The sequence below is a fragment of the Tarenaya hassleriana genome, unplaced genomic scaffold (assembly GCF_000463585.1).
Source record: "Tarenaya hassleriana unplaced genomic scaffold, ASM46358v1 Cleome10, whole genome shotgun sequence".
Lineage (NCBI taxonomy): Eukaryota > Viridiplantae > Streptophyta > Magnoliopsida > Brassicales > Cleomaceae > Tarenaya > Tarenaya hassleriana.
In genome coordinates this window covers 3,473,251-3,493,288 of record NW_010960188.1, presented here as the reverse complement: position 1 = coordinate 3,493,288, position 20,038 = coordinate 3,473,251, and the positions used below count along the sequence as shown (strand labels likewise).

At 39.7% G+C, this 20,038-nt stretch overlaps 5 protein-coding genes across 17 annotated transcripts; 4 read left to right on the top strand and 1 right to left on the bottom strand.

The window, feature by feature from the left end:
- The first annotated feature begins 889 nt into the window (after window positions 1-889).
- On the top strand, window positions 890-3,598 carry LOC104803837. Of its 8 annotated transcripts, none has more exons than XM_019200747.1 (11): window positions 890-1,123; window positions 1,220-1,398; window positions 1,626-1,686; window positions 1,889-1,937; window positions 2,054-2,108; window positions 2,214-2,301; window positions 2,587-2,705; window positions 2,793-2,918; window positions 3,005-3,098; window positions 3,186-3,340; window positions 3,439-3,598. In XM_019200747.1, exons 1-11 carry the CDS (start codon window positions 979-981, stop codon window positions 3,496-3,498), a joined length of 1,131 nt encoding a protein of 376 aa, XP_019056292.1. In that variant the 5' UTR covers window positions 890-978; the 3' UTR covers window positions 3,499-3,598. The 8 variants fall into 8 exon arrangements, 7 of the variants coding, with proteins under 7 accessions (XP_019056292.1, XP_010526248.1, XP_010526240.1 ...); XM_010527946.1 differs by having other exon boundaries at window positions 1,214-1,398; XM_010527938.1 differs by having other exon boundaries at window positions 1,205-1,398.
- A 456-nt stretch (window positions 3,599-4,054) lies between these two features.
- Window positions 4,055-5,400, top strand: LOC104803831 (60S ribosomal protein L38-like). 2 transcript variants are annotated; one of them, XM_019200785.1, is made up of 4 exons: window positions 4,055-4,139; window positions 4,538-4,721; window positions 5,026-5,085; window positions 5,384-5,400. In XM_019200785.1, exons 1-3 carry the CDS (start codon window positions 4,137-4,139, stop codon window positions 5,046-5,048), a joined length of 210 nt encoding a protein of 69 aa, XP_019056330.1. In that variant the 5' UTR covers window positions 4,055-4,136; the 3' UTR covers window positions 5,049-5,085; window positions 5,384-5,400. The 2 variants fall into 2 exon arrangements, with proteins under 2 accessions (XP_019056330.1, XP_019056328.1); XM_019200783.1 differs by lacking the exon at window positions 5,384-5,400 and having other exon boundaries at window positions 5,026-5,244.
- Window positions 5,401-7,052: 1,652 nt separating this feature from the next.
- LOC104803823 (hydroxyacylglutathione hydrolase 1, mitochondrial-like) lies at window positions 7,053-10,118 on the top strand. The gene is made up of 8 exons (XM_010527898.2): window positions 7,053-7,267; window positions 7,900-8,079; window positions 8,312-8,515; window positions 8,892-9,015; window positions 9,223-9,323; window positions 9,426-9,500; window positions 9,581-9,679; window positions 9,828-10,118. The coding sequence occupies exons 1-8, from the start codon at window positions 7,211-7,213 to the stop codon at window positions 9,972-9,974; spliced, it is 987 nt and encodes a 328-aa protein (XP_010526200.1). The 5' UTR covers window positions 7,053-7,210; the 3' UTR covers window positions 9,975-10,118.
- A 541-nt stretch (window positions 10,119-10,659) lies between these two features.
- On the top strand, window positions 10,660-17,222 carry LOC104803786 (flowering time control protein FPA-like). 5 transcript variants are annotated; one of them, XM_010527849.1, is made up of 6 exons: window positions 10,660-11,162; window positions 12,374-12,619; window positions 12,788-12,844; window positions 12,994-13,817; window positions 14,042-15,439; window positions 16,921-17,222. In XM_010527849.1, the coding sequence occupies exons 1-5, from the start codon at window positions 10,884-10,886 to the stop codon at window positions 15,399-15,401; spliced, it is 2,766 nt and encodes a 921-aa protein (XP_010526151.1). In that variant the 5' UTR covers window positions 10,660-10,883; the 3' UTR covers window positions 15,402-15,439; window positions 16,921-17,222. The 5 variants fall into 5 exon arrangements, with proteins under 5 accessions (XP_010526151.1, XP_010526159.1, XP_010526176.1 ...); XM_010527857.1 differs by having other exon boundaries at window positions 16,705-17,222; XM_010527874.2 differs by lacking the exon at window positions 16,921-17,222 and adding an exon at window positions 16,268-16,694.
- On the bottom strand, window positions 17,128-18,807 carry LOC104803815 (RHOMBOID-like protein 13). The gene has a single exon (XM_010527886.1). The coding sequence runs from the start codon at window positions 18,401-18,403 to the stop codon at window positions 17,594-17,596; it is 810 nt and encodes a 269-aa protein (XP_010526188.1). The 5' UTR covers window positions 18,404-18,807; the 3' UTR covers window positions 17,128-17,593.
- Window positions 18,808-20,038: the final 1,231 nt, after the last annotated feature.

The following is a 20,038-nucleotide window of genomic DNA, read 5'->3' as shown; positions in this document are numbered from 1 at the left end:
AGACTTTGTATTGCCTGTGACGAAACGGCTAGTCCAATATATATGTATATATAGGGGAAACCCCATTTCTATTGGTTGGTGACAGAGGTCGAGGGTTCGAAACCAGCGGATGCTGAACTTCCCCGTTGAACCGGTCAGCTTCGACTGGTTTATTTGTTCTGCGTGGTTTGCCGGTTATTGTGCGAGGCCGGGGGTTTACTGTCGACATACCGACCGTTCGATCTTGGGGGAGGATGAGACGGTTCGGAATCCAGTCCGAAGGACCGTATGACGGGTTCCCACCGATATAAAAAAACTATATGTATATATATCTCTTCTAAAAGTATATATTGAATACAAATAATCTTTGTCAGTACAAATCAGCATGGAAACCCATTCACATTTCATAGATATATCATATACTACTCGAAATTGACATGTAGATATCGTAATGTTAATGATTACCAATAACTCTTGACTAGTGCTAACTATATTTGTTGTATAAAATTAAGATATAAATGTAATTAGTATTTAAATTATTCTTCACTCCATATATCAATATCCAAATATTTTATGAGAGTATTTCAATTTTGTCTATATTATGCTTCAATATCTTATAGTTTTTCTGTTAAAAGATTCCATTGGAAACAACCAAAACAGTACTCCTAAATTAATATCTATTATCTTTAAAATTAATAAATAATTCGGTAGTAATTAAATCCTAAATTCTCGTGTCCTCGGATCACTTTACAATTAAAGCAGTCAACAAATGTAGAACACAATCGTCAACCTCTTCAATTGCCCTATAAGCAAAGTAATAATCATATAATTTATTTAATATAATAACCATTAATTTATTCAAGTCTGTCTATGGAATATCATATTCTATTATTCACATTTCATAAAATAAGATTCGACCGATGGTCGAAACCATGGATCGACCAGAACGTGCGAAGCCATAGCCGTCAAAGAGCTTTTGGTGACTAGTCGGCGCCGAAAATGGAGAAACTGAGAAATTGTTTGGAGGAGATGGTGAAATTCACGCTCGATTCTGCAGCCGAATTCGATTTAGGGCTTTCCGGCGATTTCTGTTCCGCCCTTCTCGCCGACGATCATGTTCTTCCCTTCCCTCTTGCCGACTCAGGTGACCGATCGATTCGCGTTTTCCCATACGAATTCTCTGCCCGTTTGTTTCGCTGGGTGTTTTGGTTCGATTTGTCCGCAGATTCTGTAGTTGCAGGGGTTCCTGAGTATCCTTTGTACAAGCGTCTCGCTTTTGGTCTGCTCAGGTCCATCACGTCTGGTTCCTTCCGCGGATCCTATGAGAAGATCGCGTTGATGAAGGAAGAAAGCTGGTTGAAGGAGAAGGAGGAAGAGTTTGGAAAGCTGATCTTCGAAAAAGGCTCCGAGCTGGTGAATGTGAGTCACGGTTTTGATTTTCTCGAACATCTTTCTTATTCGGTTGGGCTTCAGATTCAGGTTTGATTTCAAAGAATCTCTGTCCTGGAAACATCATTGGATTCCAGTGACTGGATGAACGCTTGTCGGAATCGATACAATGCTTAGTTTTTGTTCGAGAAGTTTTTGGTGTTCGTTTGGTTGTTCTGTCCCGTTGAATTCATGGACTGTATGTGATATTCTATCAGGTTATGAAGGACATAGAATTCGAGCTTCCCGTTCAAGAGCCCTTTTTCTCGCTCATGAAAGGTCCTTTCCTGATTGGATTCTTCAAATTTATCGTTTTCTTTTTTCATCTCTTGTTGATGATAACCTGGCCAAAGTTCTTTCTCTTTCAATTAAATTGCATCTGTTTCAATCCTCGTTGATGGAACCGGCAAAAGTTATGTGCTTTGCAACCAGATTTCTGATCCGAAGCTTATCGGGTTCTTGATTTGATTGGATATTTTAGATGGCCTGAAAACCGTTGAAGGGACTTGCTTTGTAGCTGACTATGATAGGTAAGCTAAGTTAAAAATTGTGAGGGTAAATCGATTATGCATTTTCTTATGCTCATGGATTCAAGTTGAGCTTAAAACTTGGGTTTCTGTTCACAACTGTTGTTTCAATTCTTCAGACTTCGTCCGGGTTCTTTGGTTATGTTAAATAAATGTCTCCTGTTTGAAGTTCTGGTGAGACGTTGTGTAACATCAATTTTCTTGTGCTTTCGTGTTTTTGTGTATCTTCCTTAACCCCCAATAGATATCTCACGATATCCGCTCATTTTTTTTTTGCAGAAAGTCCACCATTATTCCTCGTTTTATGAGATGTTGAAAGCTGAGAATCCTGCAAAAGTGTTTCCAGGATTTACAACAGCTGAAGAAGGTATGGCTTCAATCCTGATGATTTTTTTTTTTCATAGCGTGGGATGCTGGAAAGTGGATGCATAACCTTTAGATCGTATTTAGGCTTATGGAACCTCACATTATGGAGTTCTTTCGTGGCACCATTTAGTTCAGTTTCTCTCGTGAACAGGGGTTTAGGACTAGCCAATACTTACAGACTCCTATGATCACACCCTCTTTTGTCTCTTTATTAGTTTTTTTACTCTTGCAATGTTCTGTCTTTGCAGCTTTTGTCTAAGATTGTTTCAAAATTTTCACATTTTAGGTATGGAAATATTTGGGAAGTTCTATAAAGTTGATCAAGAGAAGAGCAATTCTGTTGTTGCGATCCATGTTTGTAAAGCAGCTGCTCAGCCATGCATCATTTTGGCGAAAATCCTCTCCGTGAGTTTTATCTTGTCCTGTCATTACTGGCGATTTCGAAGCCGTTGAAACCTATTTTAACTGGTCGGTTAACTTCTTTCGGTAAAGAGTCTTAGTTACATTGGCGTGCAAAGGTTTCTAGGGCTTTCCCACACTCCAGGATCCATTCTTCACGCCTTACCTCCTCCAAGATCGAGTTTATTCTCTTCATTCATGCTTCTGTACAAACCAAAGGTATATCCTCATCTCCTTCAAAGCAAGCAATAAACTTTATTTGACAATTGATTTACAATTAAGATGAATTGTTCTCCTTGGTGGAGGTAAAAGGTTGCAAGTTGAGTCACGGGGCAAGGGCATTGGCCAAGCATGTTGATCGTAGTAGTGACAGATTTTGGGGCATTTTACATGGAAGCGGTGAGAATTTCCACGCCGATACATTTTCTTGCGCACATCATGTCCTTTATCTTGTCATATAAACAATGACGAGATTCAAAATTGCAGATTCGGACAAGAACAGGCAAGCTGCAGACATTCTAAGTCGATTGGTTGTGGATTGTTGTTGGATGAACATACATGTAGTCCAACCACACGGTCAAGTGTTTGAGATTAGAGTGGCCGAGGGTTATGGAGCACGCTGGTCTCGAGATGGAACCAATGTATTGCTTACGGAACTCGGAATTTTGTATTTTTCGTATATATATATATATTTGTTTTTTTTTTAATTAAAGGGCGGCTTTAACTTTGTTTCTTGCAGTTCATAGGATTTCTTGAGCCTTACATGGATGATGGTCACTCCAAGGGTTGGAAACATTAGCAAGAGACCTTTAACCTTTGATGTACATTAATAAATTGCCTTCTCACACATGTCCCTGTCCTGTTTAATTTTTTTTTTTTAATTTTAATTTTATTATTTATACCCGAGCCCGAATTGCCATCTTTTTTTTTTGTCCCATCTTGTATTTCATATTTTTTTTGGTTTGTAAAAAAAAAAGTAGATGTTATTTCATATTTTTTTTTTGGTTAAATGTTATTCTCAGAAAACCAACAGGCAGAAAATCAACTTAACCAATGGGAAAACAAGAGTCTGGTGGAATCCGGTAATAACCGAAATAAAAAATTAAACCGGATCAAACTGATTTCAATTTCAATTGGAATTCAAATTTTTTGGTTAATGTTTTCCTAGACGATATTTAAAAGATGTAAATGTCAAGCCGGACCAAACCAGAATCAAAATTCAAACAAAATAAACCGGGCCTTTTGTAAAATACCATAAATGGGCCTATCAAAGTCTTTGATAAGATGTATTTGGGCCCAGGTAATGACGAAGCCCAGCTTCTAGGGTTGTTTTCATGATTTTGGAGCCCTTCATATAAATACCGTTGTTGTTACCAGTCCTCTCTCTTCCGACGGCGATTGAGGGAGGAGAAGATCCAGAGAGCTTCGGGTTCGAAAATGGTACTGTTTCTTGTTTCTCGTCTGTGTGATTCTGTTGCTGAAATCGATTGTGCTCGTAACGTTGATGCATTTTATTTCTAGTCCTTTTTTATCATCTACGTCTAGGTTTTTGGTAACCTCACTGTGTAGTATCGTGCAAATCCTGTTTTTCCTGCTTGTAGATTATATATGCTTTCGATTTGATTATTGTGGTTTCGCTTAGTTTTTCAATGAATTGTATCGGAGAAAACGTTGTATCGTCGAAGAAAGTTCTCTCATATTTCCAGGAGGAACTGCAACTTTTAGATTGTTTGACCCATTTTTACGCACCAGGGAACTTCAAATGCTTCACTTCCTACGATTGTGGTACTGAAGGGATGAAAATTTGTTTAATGTGTGCGTGTGTTTGTAATATGCAGCCTAAGCAAATAAACGAGATTAAGGATTTCCTCCTCACCGCCAGGAGGAAGGATGCAAGGTCTGTGAAGATCAAGAGGAGCAAAGAAGTGGTCAAGTTCAAGGTCCGTTGCTCCAAGTACCTCTACACTCTATGCGTGTTTGACCAAGAGAAAGCCGACAAGTTGAAGCAATCTCTTCCTCCAGGTTAACTTTTATCTCCATTCTTTCCAGTCTCCATCAAAATCTCTTTATTGGGTGTTAGTTTTTGTTAGTTCTGATATCTGGGTCGCCGTGGATTTGCGAACGTTTAAATTGTTCTTGAAGCAAATGGATCGGTGGCTGTATGGTATTGTAAATCATGTAAACACAGGCCATATCTGTGATATTTGCAAATGCCTAAGCACCTTAATGCATGCTAACACACGTTAAAGAATCGATGGTTGCTATGAAAAGGGTATGCTATAATTCCAAAAACTGAGATTTTGGAGCTCTGTGATGGGTTTTGCAGGTTTGAGTGTACAAGACCTGTGAGATCAAACATCGGCAGATGGAGAAACTCCGTGATGAGGTTTGATTATTATGTATGTTGAATTTCTCAAACTTATTGACGAGACTTTGTATTGCCTTAGGATATTTTGTTTGCCTCTTGAAACATTCAAATTTAGTTTTGGTTGCGAAATGGAAAGACTTGTTTAATTTAAAGCAAGGTTTGTCACTGGTTCGAGAATTTTTCTCTTCCAATTTGGATGCTAGATTTTGATATAATGGCCATTATCAGGAAGATGGTTATTGAGATTGGGGAAATAAATACTGCAAACAAAATCGTGATTGTCATTATTTACAGATCGACCATTGTGGCTTTGCAGATATGAGAGCGACCCAATAAAAAAAAAGTCCATGGATTTTTTTTCTTTCAAAAATTGTGACTTGGGGATAAATTGGGTTTTAGTTCTGTATTTTTTTATGCCATATTTATGTTCTGTTTGAAGACCTTTGAATATTGTTAAGCATATCTCCGTCCATTCTTTCGATTATGGTTATTTTTTGGATCATGTTTTATTTATATTCAGAATTTCTTTTAAGAAAAGTCATATTCGTCATTTCTGTAAGTTGGATGGGTTGGTGTTGTAATAAAAAGCCGACACACGAAGAGTACACGGAAAATGGTGGAAGCGCTTGACGAGAGACACCTTGTTTATGTTCATATTACTCGCACGGAGCAGTGTGGGCCAATGCCAATGCCAATGCTAATTAGGGATGTAAAACGGGATGGCCGGTCCAGCCCAGCCTGACTTGTCTCGATTCGAGAAAATTTTAGTCCAGTCCATCACAGTCTGTTTTTTAACGAGCCAAAAATAGACCAATTCAATCAAAATCGCCTAACCCGCGAGTCAAACGAGTCGGTCCGCGGGCCCAATAATTTGAAAAATAAAATTTAAATACTAAAAAATATTTTAAAATAATTTTAATATTTAAACAATATTTAAAATATTTAAAAATATTTAAAATATAATAAAAAATATTTTAATTTTTAAACAAAATAAATTAAATATGTAATAAAAATATAATTTGTATATAAAATATTTAAAATATATAAAAAATTAAAAGAAAAAAAAATTTAGCCCGCGAGCCCGGTCCGTGATGGATCGGCTCGTTTGACCCTTTTTTTCTGGACTCAATTATTCTCATTCCAACTCGGAGAAATATGGGCCGGTTCGCGAGCCAGCCCGCGGACCCGAACCCATTTTACACTCCTAATGCCAATGCATACATACCTATATATATATATATAGTTGTGGGTGTTTCAATATTTAGTTCAAATTCGGTTTGAAAATTGTTCGAATCTATAAAAATATGTATGTTATTTCATAATTTATATTCGGTTTGGTATTAGTTTTTATTAAGAAAATTTTATATATTTTTTAAAAATTTTAGTTTGTAGATTTTTTTAAAATTTAATTCGGTTTTGAAAATTTTGATTTTTAAAAAATATAAGTTGAGAAATTTTAGACGTTTAAAATTGGTACCACATTTTTTGATTTTTTGGTTTGGTTCCATGCGGATCTTGAAACACCCACCCCTATATTCATATATATTTATATTTATATTTATGTTGACCAAACAATAATCAGTATTTTTTTAAATGCCATTTATTTATAATCATTATCTATTGATTATAAATAAATATATATATATATATATTTATAATCAGTATTTTTATAATTCTTAAATGTTTCCCTTTTAGATTATATCGTCACAATAATATTAGATAATCTTTCTAATCAGGAAATCTATATTATTATGATTTTTTTCTCTGTTTTAGAAGATTTTTGAGCGTCGAAGAATCTGATGGTTTCTTTTTTTCACATTTAATTCTCCGATTTAGTAATTTTTTTAAACATCATAATCACAATTTAAAAGTGTTTTAGTCTTCTTTTGTGACTTGATTAAGTAGAGCAATCACAAGTTTATCAATGAGAGTAATAATCTATAAATCAAAATCCAAAGAAAGGTAAAACCAAATTGGCCGAACGGAATAAATACGGAAGGGAAGAAGATTCTCTCTCTCTCTTGCCGAAGTCGCAGGCTCGTCATCAGAACGCGCTAAGCCTTGAAGCAAGCCATCTCTCTCGTTCTCGCTGAACAACACTCAGTGAGAGAGAGAGAGAGAGAGAGAGAGAGAGAGTGGGTTTATGCAGATGATCTCCAAAGCTTCATCTTCCATGCCGTCGATTCCTTCTTGTTCTAGGGTACTCTCTCTCCCTACCTTTTATGTGATCCTCCCGGCTTCTTGTTTCGTTGAATTTTGAGAGTGCCCGATCTGATCTACTACCGTCGTTTGCTTGTTCGTGTTTCTGTGATCTCTGGCTCGATTTTTGGGTTTATTGCTTTTTGAGTGGTGTGTTTGTGTATCCTTCAGATGATCTCTTAAGTTTTTTTTATATTTTCCCTCTTCTGACGGGGGAATTTTACTTTAGGGTTTTGTTCATTCACCGATCCTCGTTTTTGCGACATATGATTCTCTTCCCTCATTAGGTGTAGCCTTGTTTTTGATGTTTGTTTGTTTGATGAGACAATTGTTACAAACATGGTTGAGAGACAAAGAGAAAGACGATGAATTACTGGTTATAGTTGAACTGACTTGAGGTTATCTAGGCAATGGGCTTTCACGAGTTAGTGTCGGAGCTAATGCTTCCAAGACAAGTATGATGAGTGGTGAATTCTGTTTTTTCCTTGCCATTTTGGTTATCCTGCTTTTTAGGACCTTTTTGATCTTCACCTTCTTCCTTCTCCTCGTCCCTTGCTGTTATTTGTTGCAAAGTTTTATCTGATATTGTCGTAGTTTTCAGACTGTAGCTAATCGATTAATCCATGGAAACAGATTGGGGGTCAATTCTGCGTGTGGCCGAGCTCGAGACAATTCTGCATCAGAAAAAGTCTTTTGTATGGAGTAATGTGGCTGCTGTCCATGCCATTGAAAACCTTACGTGGAGCCAGACGAACCCTTAAAGTTGGACATTTTTGCAGCATCTCTAGCTTGACCTCATTAAAAATCGAAATAGTAAGCTGCCTCTCTTTTCAGATTTTCTCTTGGTTATTGTTTTCTGGAGATTCTTGTATGGTCATGCTGTTTTAGTTTGCCTTTTTTTTTCCTCGAGCAGTTCATTCGTCATGCTTAAGGTGTAGTTGGGCATAGCTATAAAAAAAAAAGTCTTGTTATTGTGGGTTTTCATGTGCCCAAGAATTTGACAAGCGATCTTTCTTGTTTTTGTTATTCATGGACACGGTTTCAGGTGCCTTGCGGAAGAGACAACTATGCTTATCTTTTGCATGATGAAGATACTGGTACAGTCGGAGTTGTTGATCCTTCTGAAGGTGCACCTGTTATCGAGGCATTGAGCAGGAAAAACCGAAATTTGACTTACATATTGAATACTCATCACCATGACGATAACACCGGGGGGAATACAGAATTGAAAGCAAGGTATGGAGCAAAGGTATGGGGATTCTGTTCATTTCTAAACTATGTATTTCTTATTTTCTAGGTTTCAATTTAGCAAAATCCCGGGAGAGAATCAATCGAAAGTTAGCTCTTCTAATCTTTATCTGCTGGCATGCTCCTGACTTTTGATTCTTTACGAATTGCTTCTCTTCCCGTATATTTATTTCCCTTGTAGAATTATTTAGCACTAATAGCTGTGTAATACATATCATTTAGTCTAGTGGGTTGGGTTATACAATTCTGCATAGTTCTGCTTGCTGGCCTCCAATACTAATCTGCAGAGTTAAATCTTTTTTCTTCTTGTGCTTATTTTCGTTGTTGTTTCTGTGATATATTCTCAGCGCTTTTGTGTATTAATAATGCTGCTACAGGTGATTGGGTCGGTAGTGGATAAGGATCGGATTCCTGGGATTGACATTGCCCTTAGCGATGGCGACCAGTGGATGTTTGCGGGACATGAAGTTCGAGTGATTGAAACTCCTGGCCATACACAAGGTTTGTGCCCTGCCCGTTTGGATGATGATTATATGCAAAGTTATAGGGTATGATATCGGGGTAGTGATTTATCATGTTTCCAAACGGTGGATGATTACCTCACGAACCAAATATTGTTGATTCATAGAAGCGTATGGTCGCATCCATTTCCAGCCTTCCCTTTGCTGAACTTTTCCGATATTTTTTTTTACTTTGCATTGTGACCAGGCCATATTAGCTTCTACTTTCCCGGGTCATCTTCGATATTCACAGGAGATCTTATATACAGCTTATCCTGTGGTAAGCTTTCCGAAGGTACCCCTGAGCAGGTAAAACAATTGTTTAGAACTATTGGTCAATAATACTCAGTTCCTCCCTTTCATCAATAGTTTCACAACGTGACCATAGTTTTCATTTGCTGAGTTTTCCAGATGCTTTCGTCGCTCTGTAAGGTAACGTCTTTGCCGGATGATACGAGGATATACTGCGGTCACGAAAACACAGTGGTATATGCTTTTTTCCTCATGCAATGTCGGATTTTAAAGCGGATCATCGAATAATTATACGATCGAATTCTTGACGACAGAGCAATTTGAAGTTCGCACTGTCTGTAGAGCCGAAGAATGACATTCTTCAATCCTATGCCACCCAAGTCGCCCATCTTCGCAGCCAGGGCCTCCCTTCGGTAACACACACACACACACACACATATATATATATATAACCCTGATTAATTTTAGTTGATATGATATCCAGAAAAAGAAAAGAGATACTTGAATCAAAATTAATTTTTCTTTTGTCTCTCTTCAATTCCATGATGGGTTTTCTTAAAGATTCCGACGAGTGTGAAGGTGGAGAAGGCGTGCAATCCGTTCCTGAGGAGCCATAGCAAAGAAATCAGGAGCTCATTGCGTATTCCGGACACTGCGGATGAAGCCGAGGCTTTGAGAATCATCCATAGAGCCAGAGATCATTTCTGAAACTGTGGATTGGACCCCCTCGTTGTATAGGAACATTACATGTCCCCAGCCTTCAAAAAAGAAAAAAAGCATTTTTGCTTTATAATGTTTTCTTGCTTTTTGAATCCCATGTTTATTCCAATAATAAGTGAATGTGATTAATTATGGATAATTGCAATGATTAGTGAAATGTGAGAGATGGTAATCCGCAATTACTGAAGAATTATAGAGACATAAGTGAATATAAGAATGTTGTGATGTGATTATAGTGAGAGATTCTTGATTTTTCTTGGTAGTGACTTTTGTCTTCACTTTTGAATTTTCAAGTTTATAATTGAAAAAAAAGAGATGGAAATATGTCTGATTTCACTTATGTCCTAATTCGACAAATTTTGGTCATATCCTAATTTACTACTGAATTTGATGATTTGAGTAAGAAAAGTGACAGTCTTTAGAAATTTTTTATTTCTTTGAATTAGTTTTTTAATCCTTGCACTGTGTTATGTAAGGATTGAATTATTTTATGTATTTTTTTATTTGGTTCACTTTGTTTTTATATATAAAAAAATTTAACCACGAGAAAGAGAAGGGAAAAGAAAATTAAAGGTAATAATAACAATTAAATAATTCATAAATAAAATAGTATAGGGTAAAAAGCATAATTAACAATAAAAGGCATTGCTATCGCTCTATTTATCACCGCCGCTGCGATTGGGACTTTTGCTTTTCTCTCTGGTCTAGGGTTTTCCTCTCTGTAGATAGGATTTTAGTCGCACATATATTTCTCTGGATCTTCGTCTCCGAAGCGATCTCTAGTTCAATCGCCCCAAATCTTCTCTCGATCTCGCAATCTCAGGTAATCTTTCTTGGGAGAATCCAATTTTCGAACCCTAGGATTGGCTGGCAGTCGGTGGATCCAGAAGTTTGACGATGGCTCCAGTGATGAAGACCATCAGAGCGCGTGAACAGGTCGATTCGACGTTCACATCGAACAATCTGTGGGTCGGTAGCTTATCGACAGATACAACGGAATCCGATCTTGCCGAGTTGTTCGGGAGATTCGGAGACCTCGACAGGATCACGGCGTATTCTTCTCGAAGCTTCGCTTTCATCTACTTCAGGCGCGTGGAGGATGCGGTGGCGGCGAAGGAGACTCTTCAGGGGACAAACTTGAACGGCAGCCAGATTAAGATCGAATACGCGCGACCGGTTTGTTCTCATCTCTGTTTTTCGTTAGGTTTCCATTGTTGTTCATTGATGACGTTGGCTTTGATCTTGCGGAATCCTTGTCCTGCTTCACAGATCTTAATTTTATGCGTGTTTGAACTTATTTGCGTGATTGCTTTTGCTCGTCTCAGTCCCAATCGAATTCAAACCCTAGATTTTTCTGTCATCGCTGATGGAATCCCGTCGACAGAAATCTTATCCGAACTTAGAAAAAAAAAATCCCGCAACGCAAATCTGCCATCATCATCACCATAATCGAACACACGCTCAGAACGATTCCTTTCTGCATTCCTGGCTGGCAGTGTTTCTGCGGAAAATCAATGTCAAAAAGCGCATTACGAATGAGCTGCAAACTCACAGCTTTTCAGCGTAAACGTCGAATCCCGAATGCAGTCGATTCCCAAAGTATGCGCGCTCCAATTTTCGAGCTTTTACCCAATTGGGTTTCGATCGGACGGGGTAAGCATTCAGCTCATACTCAGGGGATTGTGTTTCGCTTGGGTCATTCCTTCCAGATTCAGCGTTTGTTCGTGAAATTGTTACGAGAACGAATCTAACACGCAGTTTGTCCTGGCGAGTTGAATGCGCAACCAATCAGTGCCTGAACAAAAGCTCGCAAGCTAGTTTATCAAATCTCAGGCCGACCAAGAATAGTAGTTTGATTGTCCATCTGCTGAAACTGTCTCTGGATATGGATCACTTTCCATGATTTTTTCAGCCGCTTCTGAGGATTGAGGTTTTGTTTCGGCTTGGATCATTGCCAAAAGAAGTCTCATAATTTTTTGGCAAGTGCTGCATCTTCTTGGGTGCTTTTGTTCAGTCCTTCCAGCAGCATCAGACGCCGTAGATGGAAGAAGAAGATCTGTAGCAACTGTATGCTGCAAGATTATTCCTTTTTGACCAATGGGAAAGACCCACCTTCATCTGTGTTTGTTCTTGTGTTCTTACACGACAGAAGGAGTTGATTACTTCACTTATTGTCAAAAGGGTCCTTTTCGTTTGGTAACTCTTTGGGTTTGGGACGAGCTGCAATTGTCAAACACAAGATTGCGTGGCAAACAACCTCAGGGTTTTGCCCGTTTGTGGAATGATTAGTTGAAGTTTGGTTTAGTCCAAGTATGATAGGTATATGAACATAGAGTATGGTGACTATGGTCGCCTTATGAAGCATTTTTTTTTTCTTTTTTGGGCAGGCAAAACCTTGTAAGAGTCTTTGGGTGGGTGGAATCAACCCGGCTGTCTCCAAAGATGACCTGGAGATGGAGTTCATGAAATTTGGGAAGATCGAGGATTTTAGATTTCTTAGGGAGCGAAGGACGGCTTTCATCGATTTCTTTGAGTTGGAAGATGCAGTGGAGGCCGCAAAGAGCATGAATGGCAAACGAATAGGCGGTAGCTATTTACGAGTTGATTTCCTCCGTTCACAAGCGCCACGTAGAGTAAGCACACTTGTAATATATTTATCGCAACCAACTCATTTATCAGTGAATGCTAATGGGTTTTTGTCCCTTTTTTTTTCTGCAGCATTTTTTCTTTTCCGATCTCCAAATTATTACCATACTTGAATCAGCTTTGAGTTCTGAAAATACTTTTCCTTTGTTGTTTAGGAACAATGGTCTGGCTCTTATGATAGCAGGGATGGCAGCTTGAACGCTAAACAGACGGTTAGTCTGAATGCTGTAAAATATGTTTGTTTCTTCTGCTGCTAGTATGTAAATGTTAAATGGCTTTCATGCTTCATAATTGTGATGATTTATGAGGCCGTGTGCTTGCTATGTTTCTAAGTTTTTTTTTGGCTGTTTTCTCTTTACAGTATCCTCATTCTTTTGGAGATGCCAAAGGAGATGGCCAACCAAGTAATGTCCTGTGGATTGGTTACCCTCCTTCTGTTCAGATAGATGAACAAATGCTCCACAATGCCATGATACTTTTTGGTGAGATCGAGAGAATTAAAAGTTTCCCCTCAAGGCATTTTTCGCTTGTGGAATTTAGGAGTGCAGAGGAAGCTCGTCATGCTAAGGAAGGACTGCAGGGAAGATTATTTAATGATCCAAGAATCACAATTACATACTCAAACAGTGACCTTCCTCCTGGGCAAGATGATACTGGATTTTATTCTGGGGTCAAACGATCAAGGCCAGAGATGTTTGTCAATGACCCATCGTTTGTATCTTCGTCAATGGATTATGGTCGTGGCTCTAGCGGAATTCTTGGGCCTATGAGACCCTTGCGAGGTAGCATGGAGCGTCGTCCTCAAGCTGGTGCAGAATACATTGATGTGGTCGGTAAGGAGGCTAGATGGAGAAGGCCATCTCCTCCTGGAGCTGGAATACTCCCATCTCCTGCTCAAGGTATGAGGCCAACCCCTGGTTCTTGGGAAGGATATGATCCTGCTCAGTTGGATAGAGAAACAAAACGGACCCGGAGAGACGGCTCAGTGGACACATTTCCTCCGGTGGGATTAGACCATCGTGTAACAGGTGTGGACAGGTCATATGGGTCTGATCCAGTTTCTGCAAGACCAGGTCAAGGTTTTCCCAATTCTGACTACATTTGGAGGGGAATTATTGCTAAGGGTGGAACCCCTGTTTGTCAAGCTCGTTGTGTACCTATCGGGAAAGGGATTGAGACTGAACTGTGAGTACCTTTCGCACCTGATTTTTGCCCTTCCACTTTTTATTAATTGTGCAAACGGCTTATGAAAAAAAAATTACTTCTGTAATTGTCAATCTCTTAAAGATAGAGTATACGTTGTGGGTAATTAATTATATCTATTGTGTATATCTTCTTATGTTTTGATTCGAGTTTAAAATTTATAATGCTGTTAATCACTGATTCTGAGCTTTTTAAATGATGCTTAGCCCTGAGGTCATCAATTGTTCAGCAAGAACTGGGTTGGATATGCTCGCCAAACATTACGCTGAGGCCATTGGGTTTGACATCGTTTTCTTCTTACCGGACAGCGAAGACGATTTTGCTTCTTACACTGAATTTTTGCGCTACCTTGGTTCGAAGAATCGAGCTGGTGTTGCCAAGTTAGATGATGGAACCACTTTATTCCTAGTACCTCCATCAGATTTCTTGACAACTGTACTCAAAGTTTCAGGTCCAGAGAGGCTTTATGGTGTAGTTCTCAAATTGCCTCCACCACCAGCTCCTGTTACTGCAACCTATAGACAAGAATCCCAACCCGTTCCTCCGCGTTATATGGATCAACCACGGGATTCACCTGTCGACCTCAGTCACAGTTTATATCCCTCTAGGGAAGATCAAGCCCTGCCTTTGGCTTACAGCAGAGGTCTCCAGGAGGAGTTGAAGCCACCTGCACAAACTTTGGTTGCCCCTACTAGTGGTGAGCCTACTGGGGATCAATCCGGATCTAAGGCTGGGGTTACTTTAACACCAGAGCTCATAGCCACTCTGGCAACTTTGCTGCCGGCAACTTCCCAACCTGCTGCCCCCGAAACCCACCAGCCTATTTCAGGCATTTCGACTGTAGTTTCCACAAATGCTCAATCCATTGGCATGTTTAGTACAGGAACTCCGTTGCAGGGTTGGAAGCAAGAGCAACAGACAGTCGCTGAACCAGCAAACCAATCGTTCCAACAATTTGGCAATCAGTACAATCCAGCTGGGCAACTTCCCCCTCCACCTCCCATGCGTTACCCGCCTGCTTCGAGCACACCCACCTACTCTGGTGGAATGATGCATGGTGGCATGCAATTCCAAGGCCCTCCTCCTGTAAGCATGCCTCAGCAGGCTTTGCTACCGAGTATGCCTATGAATAATTATGCTATGTATCCTCAGAATTCGCAATATGCTGTTTCTCAACCCACCACACAACAATATCAGCCAGAAGCTTCAGTGCCTAACCAAAACTATGGAGCTGTTCCTGGAGTTGAAGCTCCTGGATTGCATGGGTATCCGGCTTATCAACAAACTAACTATGCTGGTGTAACATCTAATCAGGCACATACTGCTAACTTTTCGCAACCTCAAGTTTCCATGCCATCATCAGCTGATAAGGCAAACATAGAGCAACCTGGCCAAGCACAGCAACACCAGTCCGCACTTCCTGGAATCGGTCAGGGTTCAGCAGATGGGGAGGTCGATAAGAACCAGCGTTACCAATCAACACTTCAGTTTGCAGCTAACCTTCTTCTACAGATACAGCAGCAACAGCAACGACAATCAGATGCTCCGGCTGGACAAGGGAGTTGAAACTAGAAGAAAAATGCCAATGCCCTCGCAATCTGTAGGTAATATAGCTCTGTCACTTGCTCTCTCTGCTTGATGCTTGAGTTGATGAGCTTTATGCGATTCATTGAAATGCATCTTTGGGTCCTTTCTTGCTTGCATCCGATGAAAATCTCTGTTTTGTTTTGTCTATGTGCACGTATGTATCTGTTTATTGTGTTAGAATTTGCTGCTGTCTTCCTGCTGTTCTGTTTTCTTGTAGGTTGTTTTTCTAATCCGTTGGTGCTACCTGAAGCTTTTAGTGTGCATTTTCTAGTAGACACTATGAAAGCTTTCAACGCTTTTCACTTTGCCTGACAGACATGAATCCGTGCTATTCTGTGCCTTCCTGCAACTTTTGTGCATATATATATAATATATAGCTAACGAATGACATCTTTTACGCTTAATTTGGCTGTATTTGCTCTCTGGGTATTGCTGCCGAGTTTATGCTTACCAAACTTTCATCGGTATCATGTGTCTGTCATCTGTAAATTCCATCTTACATATGTGTAGAAGCTGGAAAACAGTTTTGTAAAAGTGTCTATGTTTAGTTGCCAGTGTTTGTGCTGTGATTAGGTTTTTTTCCCTAACTCTTGTAGAGGTTAAGAAAATTCTTCAAACACAAAAATCTTTATTCAGCTCAGAGACTTCACTGTAACTTCATCAACATCAAAACAACAAGACAGAAAAAAACAGATAGATATATTAGAACCGAAGACTTGAACACCGATAGATAGCCTGCACGAAAGTATGATCTTTTGCCATGGAATGAAGCACCCGTTTTTTCAAAAAACTGTCCAATTTTCTGATAAACAAGGACAAAAAGAGGATGTTTTTATGTATTTTAGGGCTTTGAGTGATGTCTGGATCGACAGAAGAAGTAGATGTCAGAAATGACTAGGAAGTGCCTCTATCAGGTGAAGAAGCTTCAGGGTTCTCGTCTGAAGAAGCTGCATTTTTTTGGTGTTGCGAGTAAAGCAACCTACTTTAAGAAAATCAAACTTCGTGCTTATAGAGAATTCGAGCCGTTTTCGTTTACAAATCAATTGCCAGATCGCTCTCGACCGTGTCGGAATTTCCTCTTCGTAGTTCTTCTGAAAGAAAGAGATCATGTTTTTAAAGGGTGTGTGATCCATAAAGGATTTCCTGTTCTTGTGTCTGAAATAGTAGAGCATTGAGGTAACATGGGTTTCATTTCAGGTCTGATGTCTTTTGGAAGTCTGTCCTGTCTGTTTGTTGTTCTCGTGTTGCTGCGTTGAATTGAATCTTTCTGTGATTGATACAGCTGCCTCAATGGATGGCGGTATCTGCGCATATGATATAAGGCCCGACAATGGCTTATTTTCGATAAATGCATCCACATTGAACTCAGCCGCACCTCCCTTTATACCATCCCTGTTCGTTTTCGTTGTGCGAGAAATAAAAACAAGAAAGATCGAACTCAGACGGGGGAAGCTGGTTAAGTGATTGTTAACTCCGTTTCATCTTCGTTTTACTTCAGAAAATGTTCGTCTCTGCTGCTGTATGGCTGAGCAACTACGGGGAGACGAAAAGCTTCAGTTTCGACGAACATGGTGTGACAGGACAGGACTCTGGTTCTGCTACGAGGGCTCTGCTTTGCGAAAGTCTTTCCTTTTCTTTTTGTTGGTCTTGTCGGATTTTGGGGGAGTGATGTGTTTCTGCATACAACCCTAGATATAGATGACAGTTTGCAAAAAAATTAAAATTTACAGACGAGAAGATTCAGCGACAGACGCTTTAGTTTGTACATTCGTGGGTGGAACTATGAACAAAATGGTCAAATCTAACATACGACATGGAGAAACAGGTTACTCATGAAATGGTGCATCTTTAACATGAGACCATACCCCTTCACTATACATGAAAGACATGGCAATTCTCTTATCTCACCAATCTTTCTTATAATGACCGAGAAATCCCGACTGTATATATGTCAATTGCAAGCAGATGGGCAGAGACACCTCGTTATGCATCAAACCTGTCCACAGAGAGTTCAAGCAAAGCCTGAAGGAGCCATGGCTGGAAACTCTTACCCAGCTGAGGGATCAGTCTCTCTCTCTTGATATTTCAGATCTGTCGTCAGTAGAAACAATACACCGTCTGACCTTCGAGTACATATCTCCCGGGATGCAACAGCAATCATGTAATTTAGACTAAACGATCTCCAGTCCACTGACAGCAACTGCACTCATTCGCAAGGTTCGGCCATTTCCAACAAACCGCACTGAAGGCAAAGAAGGATCAGTAACCGATTCAATCTCCAGAAATCTGACATCATAAGCACCAGACTTCTTCAAACTGATAACAAACACCACTACTATCCAACCCAACATGGTAAGAGCCCAGTAGTTATTCATCCCACCAATCATACCCCAAGATATGGCATACCCGACAAGGATTCCTGACAAATGTCCCAGGAAACTGGCTTGTGGAACAATAATCGACGTGAAAACGAGTGATTCAAAGGGTGCAAAACTAATGGGAAGGGACAGAAACCCAAAAAGATCCAGCTTTGAAGAGGGTTGCTTCACAGAGAGAATCGTCATCCACCCAAAAACAACGCAGGAGTACCCAACAGCAGTAACTCTCCTAAAATAATCAACCTTAAATCTCACGATCAACAAATGGTAGATCCCAAGAACCAAAACACCGGACAAGACAATAAGGACAAGAGTGTAATGCAGGTAATAACCGGCTCCAAGACCGGCATGTCCGAGTTGTTCCACAACTCCAAGACTCCACAAAGCACTCATGTTGAAGACAAGATGCAAGACGCTGATATGTGAGAATGCCGAAGTGATAATCCTCCAGTAGTGCCCTTCCACTGCGTTTTCATAGCTCAACCCCACTTGGGCATATCCAATACTCTTCTTCTGAATCACGAACCATACAACACTACATAATGTTATGATACAGCTCGTCGCAGGCTTTTCCAGGACATCATAAAACAACGGCCTTCCCATTCTTCAAAACCCTCAACTGCTTTCTCTCGAGTCGGGATCACAAAAAGCCGACACCTTGATTCCAATAATCAACGTAGAGAGTAACTAGGAAATTATTTGCCTACCAATCTGCTGAAGAAATCTCGAAAGGAACCAAAATTCCGGTCTGAAAAAGAATCAGATCAATACATCTGATTCGTTGAATCAGACGAGATACAGAGACCAGAGAATTAGGTTTTCATAGGATAAAACTCGAATCAATGTGGACTCAGTGAACTCCGAATCAATTATAAATCAGCTGTCGCTTTTCTCTAGAACGATAAAGAGAGATCTTCCTTCGTTGAAGTCGATCCGAATCTTCGCGCTACCTTCTAGATTTTCTCGGAAAATTTATCGTTTTCCATCGCACCAAGCAGAATCAGAGCACCGGAAAAAAAAAATTAGCGTCTTATCCAAATTCTAGGTATATGCCCAACTATTCTTACATGGGCCCGGCCCATTAAAGCCTCATAATATTTATAATGGATAACACTAAGGCCCAAGGGTGCATAGTCATCATAATTAATAAGTTTAAAGATTTTAATTAAAAAAAATCCAACATTAACGATTGCACCACGTGAGGCTGACTAAATATAACCATTAAATCATAGTTTAAAAGCTAATTAATAAACAAGGTTGGAGCTTTTGGTGCAACATTAGCCACCAACCCCAATGAGACGTAATTCCATAATTGTTCAACCGAAATCTACTCGACCAACTTGTTTCTCGTATATATATCTACGCATTCACGCATGCATGTTCGTGAAGATCGTATAGCGAATGCACACCAAAACGCATAATTTTCACGTCCACGGCCATGGCGATGTCGTGGGAAGGACGACGAGAGTGGTACGGCATTGGTACGGAGAGTTACCGGCAGGGAAGACGGGCAGTGCTAGCGAGTTACAATCTGAGGGCAGGAGAAAGACTCGGATTCAAAGAGAGGCTTAGGAAGTCAGTGAAAGTAATGAACGATGCAGCTGATCGGTGGATTTTGGAGGTTAAACAAGGAAGGGAAAAACGACGTTTGGCGATTAGGGTTTCGAGGGTAAAGGTGGGTTTGTGTTCTTGGTTGCTTCGTGGCATTCGATGTTTTTCTCGGCTGAAATGATTTCATTATGTTATCCTCAAACTTATGGTAATTTCGGATATCATGCATCCATACTATTTGCCTTCGCTGTTGTATTTTACTGTAAGATATTATGAATTCGATGTAATTTTATAAATCCAACACAACTAAAAGGATTGTGTTTTGTGCCATGCAAATCTCCCGATATATAACAAATGGAACATCTTTATTTCTTAGGAATGCACATACATATATATCTTCCAATAATACATATTATTTATAGAAGGAATATATACACACACAAATTATGTCATAGTGGAGGCACTACTACCACCACCACCAATGAAACAACAGGTTGTTATCTCCTCATTGCAACAGGGCAGAAATACCGCGTCAAGATGGTTAACCTTCTCGGCCAAAGTTCTTCGTATATTGTCAGCCATAACATTACCAACTCTTCCCTCAACTCCAACCATTGCCATCGCCATTATCATCATCATCACCACGAAGAAGGCCACTGCTTTTGTTCCCTTCGCCATTGTTCTTCT

Excerpts from the sequence above, each read along its gene's own strand:
- LOC104803837 (XM_010527914.1), top strand. The coding sequence starts at position 979 with ATGGAGAAACTGAGAAATTGTTTGGAGGAGATGGTGAAATTCACGCTC. Across the intron at positions 2,109-2,213 it reads GTCTCCTGTTTGAAGTTCTG|AAAGTCCACCATTATTCCTC; the intron begins GTGAGACGTTGT and ends TTTTTTTTGCAG. Across the intron at positions 2,706-2,792 it reads TTTTGGCGAAAATCCTCTCC|AGTCTTAGTTACATTGGCGT; the intron begins GTGAGTTTTATC and ends CTTTCGGTAAAG.
- LOC104803831 (XM_019200785.1), top strand. Across the intron at positions 4,722-5,025 it reads GAAGCAATCTCTTCCTCCAG|GTTTGAGTGTACAAGACCTG; the intron begins GTTAACTTTTAT and ends TGGGTTTTGCAG.
- LOC104803823 (XM_010527898.2), top strand. The coding sequence starts at position 7,211 with ATGCAGATGATCTCCAAAGCTTCATCTTCCATGCCGTCGATTCCTTCT. Across the intron at positions 8,516-8,891 it reads AAGCAAGGTATGGAGCAAAG|GTGATTGGGTCGGTAGTGGA; the intron begins GTATGGGGATTC and ends ATGCTGCTACAG. Across the intron at positions 9,680-9,827 it reads GCAGCCAGGGCCTCCCTTCG|ATTCCGACGAGTGTGAAGGT; the intron begins GTAACACACACA and ends GTTTTCTTAAAG.
- LOC104803786 (XM_010527849.1), top strand. The coding sequence starts at position 10,884 with ATGGCTCCAGTGATGAAGACCATCAGAGCGCGTGAACAGGTCGATTCG. Across the intron at positions 12,845-12,993 it reads GCTTGAACGCTAAACAGACG|TATCCTCATTCTTTTGGAGA; the intron begins GTTAGTCTGAAT and ends TTCTCTTTACAG. Across the intron at positions 13,818-14,041 it reads AAAGGGATTGAGACTGAACT|CCCTGAGGTCATCAATTGTT; the intron begins GTGAGTACCTTT and ends AATGATGCTTAG.
- LOC104803815 (XM_010527886.1), bottom strand. The coding sequence starts at position 18,403 with ATGGGAAGGCCGTTGTTTTATGATGTCCTGGAAAAGCCTGCGACGAGC.